The following is a 6,078-nucleotide window of genomic DNA, read 5'->3' as shown; positions in this document are numbered from 1 at the left end:
CTAAACATCAGCCAGCATATTGCTAGTGGCGACTTCTGCAGAAACGGTGCTTGCCTGTTTCTTAAATTCATCGCTGGTGATGGCATCCACAGCTCTGTCTACCGCCCCTAGCAGAACCACTGCGCCCTCGTGCAGGTCTCCGCCTTTGTCACTTCCTGTCTGAGTTGCTTGCCGCAATGCCTGATCTGCAACAAGGCAACTCTCCCCACTTTTCGCGGCTGGCCGTTCTGAGCTATCACGCGCAGTTTGCCCAGAGGTCGAAGTAGCCATCGCCACGGCAGCTGCAGCGGCTCCAGAGAACATTTCCCCTACCAATTTTGCCGCGGAAATAAGAGACTGCTCCGGTGACGGGAAGCCCATAGTCTTTCCCTGGTATTGCTCTGCCTGCTGCATAACAGTAATTTCGCTGGCGCTTTCATCGTTCGAGGAGAAACACGATACCTGGGGGAAGCAGCTGCTTGGTGGGAGTGTCCGTTGTGCCTCTTGTTCAGGTTTAGCGTGCTTCTCCCGACTGCTGTCTGCAGTGGTTTCCTTCCCATTCGTGGGCTCCCTGCACTCTGCAGCAGAAGATTCAGTCTGAAAGCTACAAGCCTCTTTAGCCTGTCCTGCATGCTGCTTTGGCACTGCTTTGGTTCCCTCGGTTTCCTCTGCTGCCCGCGCCGCAGCTGCAGCTGCAGCCGCACGTTCACCGGCTGCTTGTCTGAGGGCAGCTGCTACCCTGTGGGCCACTGCGCAGCTATGCGGGCTGAGAAGAGCTTGTTGTGTACCCTGGTGCTTTATGCAAACCACATCGGCCCCAGCCGCCAGCATGTGGGACGGGACGTGGATGTGTTGCTGCGGCCTTGGGCTCCCGTCTCTCAGTTGCTGCTCCACCACGGTTCTCGCATCCTTTGGCTGGCTCAAAGGTACACCCACTGAGCATTTCGCCTTGGAGCCTAGGTCTGTCTCGTTCTCTGGTATTTTGCCGTCCTGCAATGTCGGCTTGTCCTGCAGCTCCTCAACCTGTTGTAGCCGCTGGCCTTCAATGGACTGTTGGAGAGCTTCTGACTGAGATTGTCCGGGGAAGGACCCTTGTAACTGGAGGCTTCCACTGCGTTTCTGGAGTGGCACACTGGAACCAGAAGCTGCGTTGGCAGAGGAATCCTGTGGAATGGCCGACTGCGATGCCGTTCCACTCGTTCCCTGGGGCTCCGCCGCAGTCGATACCTTTTTCAAGACCTGGGCTTCGCTGCTGAGAACCTGCTGGTCATGAGCGCCATTTAGTGGTTTGTTCCGGCGGACATTGCCTCCAGCCACCTTGCACGGTAAACATGTTGAGTTGTTGGCCCCCATTTCAACCGAGAATCCCAACCAAAGCTAGCGGGACAGATTACCGGTCTCCAGTTTTGGGCAGGTGACGGAGTGGCTTTGTTGGCGGGACTAAGTGGAGCTACACCACCTATCTCGCAAATTGGCGGAGCCGACGCGGCACGGACGACACGGAGGCAGACGCAGTATTAAGAGTGTTGAGCTGCCCCTTTGTCCCCACCAGAATTAGATCATTCTCACTTGGTGCACGCAAAACCATTATCTATCCTGTCAGTTCCGGTCCATGCCACTTGTACACGCTTGCCTGGCGTCGGGGTCAGCTGGCGAGTGGGGTGACGCCTGCCATCAAGACGTCTCCAACAGCTCGACCAATCGTGCAGGCACGGTCTTCGTCAATTCAGGAGCTATGCGAAATTAAGTACCAAAAGAAGTAAGGTGATTTGGGGGGGAAATTAAGTTTTCGAAGGGCTCTATTAATGCTCGCCTTTCGGACGGTGGCAGTGCGTGACCAGTGGCTGTAGTGGGGAAACGGGAAGCATCGCGCGCAAAAGACCGTCAATAAAATCCAAACGTATTAAATTCCACTTATTTGTATAATAATTAATCCGTAGTCTTAAAATTTAGGAACCAAAGGAGGCGTCAGTGCGCCATACGCCCACCGCCTTTTTATCCCGCAGCACCGACAGGCGGTTTAGCTTCTACAGTCGCCAGCACCTGCGGGCAACGACATAAGACATAAGTATCTGCACGCTGAACGAAATTAGTGTGTTTACACATTCGAGTGTGCCATTTGCCTGGGTCCATTGCTTTTTACAGCGCAGGGTGTGTCCGCGTGCGTTAGAATGCTAAGCTGTGCAGCCTATCCAGGACCCCAATACATCAGTATCCAGCAGCTGAATGCTACAATGTATTCAGCAGCGCAGCTCTGTGGTGTTTCTGTTAAGCGTAATTACGTGGTGAGTTTGCAGGCCATAGGGTGCGATGCGGACACACAAGAACGCACAGAGGTTTTTTGATCATAGCCCAGGTGGGTTGAAGTGTTTCACAAGGCAATATCTATGGTAAAAAAGGCCATTGCAGTTACTGCTGCTACTGCTTGTGGCGTCAGTGTTTGTGCGGCAGACATGACTCTCTTCCTTTCGATTCCGCAACAAGTGTAACTGCTGCACGAGCAACGAGGCCGCTGCTGTCCTCGAAGCGATCTTCGTGAAACAGGATTCATCAAGCGGCACACTTAGAAATGAACATGCTAGCCACTAACCCGTTCCGTGGGCTTCCAATATCGTCGCTTAATGGGCCTGGACAACTGCCCCAAAGATGAATATATAACAATACCTGTAGACCGGGAGTGATAAGAACGTGGAAGATGCAACAGCTTAAATATATCTAATTGCCGAAATTCTGCAGGCAAGTGGGATAATAAGGGATAACAAACCGTCATGAGGACCGTCTGGCGTGTGTGTGGCAGTAACTCAAAAGCGATCACCAAGCGTTTCCAGCATCTAGTCCGCCATATTACAATTGTATATATATATATATATATATATATATATATATATATATATATATATATATATATATATATATATATAATTTAGCTGTAAAAGGGCTGCAGTGGGGCTTCCAGTGATCTCCCAAACCCTCGAACATTTGCTGCAGATGAATGTTGGAGGGGTTAGGCTAGTGTATCTTGAGAAACAAATAGTGCTCACCGACTCCCATACCGCCTGTTAAAGAATGCGAACTGTGCGAGAGTGGTCCGACCCCCCGAAGATCAGTTACTGGGTCACCAGATGCTTTGCAACGTTCAAATTTCTAGAAGACTGTGGAGCATATCTCTCCTCATCAAGGCAAAGCTCCTTCCCGTACAGCGTACAGCCGGTTATTTATGTTAGAAGTAACGACATAAGAGCTATGGTTTAGTGTTGCGCTTGCCTTGAGCAAATGTCTCCCGGGAACGACGCTGCTTCCGATGCCCTTCATCTGTCTACATCCTGATCTAAGGCAACTTTATTCCTGGAGAGGAGGTGTTGAGTTGCCCTTCACCGGGCCGCCGTAGCGCAGAGAGTGTACTCGGGGAGGATTAATGGCGTATACTGTAACCCGCAGAATTGATGAAGCACTGTACTGCCCCCAGATTCACAGCTGTAGTAAATCGAATGCTCACAATCCAGAATTTGTGTATATCGCTTAAGTTAAACACACACCTTGCAAAGTCCGGGATGGAATGCCGATATGGTTGTGTATTTGCCGACCCCTTCTATGTTACATATCACCTCCTATTCCTTGTTTTCAACGGGAAATACTGCAAGAATAACACTTCTATATTGGAAACGAACTAACTGTCCCCTTCCCTAGACATAGTTGAAATGAACAACAACGGTTTCTCATTGAATTTCAGGTTTTAGTGCACGGCGAATTGCCTGAACCGCATTCTGCTATCTGAACAGTTCGAAGGGTTTAGCTGCGCCGCTTCTTGGTTGGCATCCTTGGCTATCTGGACTGAGCTTCGAACAATCGGTCCTCTCCTTTTTCCTGGTACCGAACTGGAAAATCCCTGTTTGTGCTGGATATGCTCAAGTACAAGCTTGCCTCCCCGCATATGCGCAAATTCGAACGAGAGTGGAAACCTCCACGTTAAAAGCGTGTTATCCAAATATCTATAGGGAGAACAGAACTCTGGAGCCGTCGTTTCAGTCGCTCCTCTCGTGAGAACACTTGCTCGCCTTCATGGGAATAGGGGATGTGCTGTCCCCGGATGCGAGAATACTAAGCAGTCAACGAGGAATGGAAGTTGCAAATTACTTCGCTGCTGAAGCCTTGGAGTATTCGATGTACCTAAATCATGCAGAAATGGGCTTGATGAATTGGAGGGGTGTACAGGAGGAGACAAAACGCCCCTTTGAAGGGGACTCCCGGGTATGTGGGACAAATGGATGGTCTGAAGAGCGCGCAATTATCATAGATAACCTGGACAGTGGGCTGCTCGCATTATATTTCGGAGTTCTCGCGGTGCATTCCGAGGGATAACATAATCCCTGCTAGCGCACTGCTAAAACTGTTCCTCGTCAACGTGCCTCGGGTTGTTCACTTATCGCTATCGACCAGGGGTTGTACGCACTTTGGTGCGTGACAAGAAGCTGCAGATGGTTGACGCAGATTGTGAGAAGACGTGAGGAGTTTCTGCTCTCTCGCCGGCAGTTTGATACACTTCTTAAGAACGAGGGTTGGTAATTATCTGAGAGCGGTTGCGTTACATAAATTGGGTTTAAAAGAGGCAGACTTAGAGAATGGCCATCAAGGGGACATGAACTACGGGAATCAGAGACAGGATATACCCAGACGAAGAAACATCAACGCATTTCACTGACCGTCGGCCCTGGTTCCCTGGGAAAGCGGGGAGAGCACCGGAGTGGCAGCCCGGAGTGTAGATGTCTGTACGCGATGTGGGGGGTTGGCAGATTATGCTCGTAATTGCGGTAGAGCCGTATGTGCCATAATGAAGAGGACCCTCCTTGAGAGGCAGATTAACTCTCACGCTAAACCCGTGTCAAAGGGGAGCTGAAACGGCACGGCCTACGCGTTAAAGGAGACACTGACGTGCTAGATGAACTCGCGGTGGGTTTGGCTTGACGAGTGCAGTGCCTACACGAGCCAGCACCATCCCAGTTTCCGCGAGCTGGCAACGTACCCTTTTGCCGTGCCATACCCACCGATCATCCCCACGGGTCAAAAGGGAAGTGTATGGTCCCACTCTCAGAAACGGCAGCTTACAGCCATATTCCCACAGGTAGATGTAATCAGAGCAACACCACAAGTGCCACTTTCCCCATAGAGAGTGAGACTTTTGATCTTTGGTGGACTTATCCAGTGTAGGCATCATCAGCAGAGGCCCTACCTACGCTGACCGCGACACCATAGATTGCTGCATATGAAAAGAGGAGAGATTAACACACAGTCTTGAGGTCAGACTCGACGATAGACCACCAGGTGAACAGCAGGGAGCGGACAAAACACTGGACCCAGAGCCTTTCTTCCCATAGTGGTGGTTAGACTTATTGAAACGCAGCAACCGCCCCCGCGAAGCTAGGTCCCTTGCTTCGCATTGGTGAGGCAGCTATTCCATCTTTTGAGCCACCAAGGTGCCGGCGTAGACTGATCATCAGGCTTTTGACCACCAACAACGCCTTACCCCATTTACGCCGCTGTGAGGAAGGACGGCACGTTGGTTGGACTCCCAAAAAAAGATACGTTGTCTCGTCACCAAGTTCGCCATATCCCACCCGCTCAGCATAAACGTAAAAATCTTGTTCTCACTTCAACATCAAGGGGGCGACCTTTGCTGCGTATACCCTGCAGAATGACAGTCAAACCGAGCGTGTAAACCGCATTTTAGAACGGACCTATGTCCAGTCTGATGACCCGAGAGTGGGAGCGCCTGCATCCGGCATTCGAGCTGGCGTACAGCGCGACAAGCCGTTCAACAAAAGAGCTGAGCTATTTCGAAGTGATTATAGGTGAAAATCCGCCAAAAGCAGCTGACCTAGACATTGTGGGTTAATTGCCCCGCCCATGGCTACGTTGTATAGAGCTCAAGCGCCTATTTCGAAGGCCGAGTCGTATCAGAGGGCTTTTCCGGACGTCCATAACTGGGTGGACGAATACAAAGTCGGTGACAAGGTCTGTGTGAGAACTTCCCTTTCAGAAACGCCAGTCTAAGGGGAGTTCGGGGCCTTAGGGATCATGTGGCCCTCGGAACCTGATCCCACT

The 6,078-nt window shown here is 51.0% G+C and overlaps 1 protein-coding gene across 1 annotated transcript; it reads right to left on the bottom strand.

Annotated features, from left to right (window-relative positions):
• On the bottom strand, positions 1-1,332 carry EMH_0089680 (uncharacterized protein; the record flags this gene model as incomplete). Its single annotated transcript, XM_013500885.1, has 1 exon — positions 1-1,332. The coding sequence occupies one exon, from the start codon at positions 1,330-1,332 to the stop codon at positions 1-3; it is 1,332 nt and encodes a 443-aa protein (XP_013356339.1).
• Positions 1,333-6,078: the final 4,746 nt, after the last annotated feature.

The sequence above is a fragment of the Eimeria mitis genome, genomic scaffold (assembly GCF_000499745.2).
Source record: "Eimeria mitis Houghton genomic scaffold, Emh_scaff6, whole genome shotgun sequence".
In the NCBI taxonomy this organism is placed as follows: domain Eukaryota; phylum Apicomplexa; class Conoidasida; order Eucoccidiorida; family Eimeriidae; genus Eimeria; species Eimeria mitis.
The sequence above is the reverse complement of the archived record's forward strand: the minus strand, read 5'-3'. Positions and strand labels throughout refer to the sequence as shown.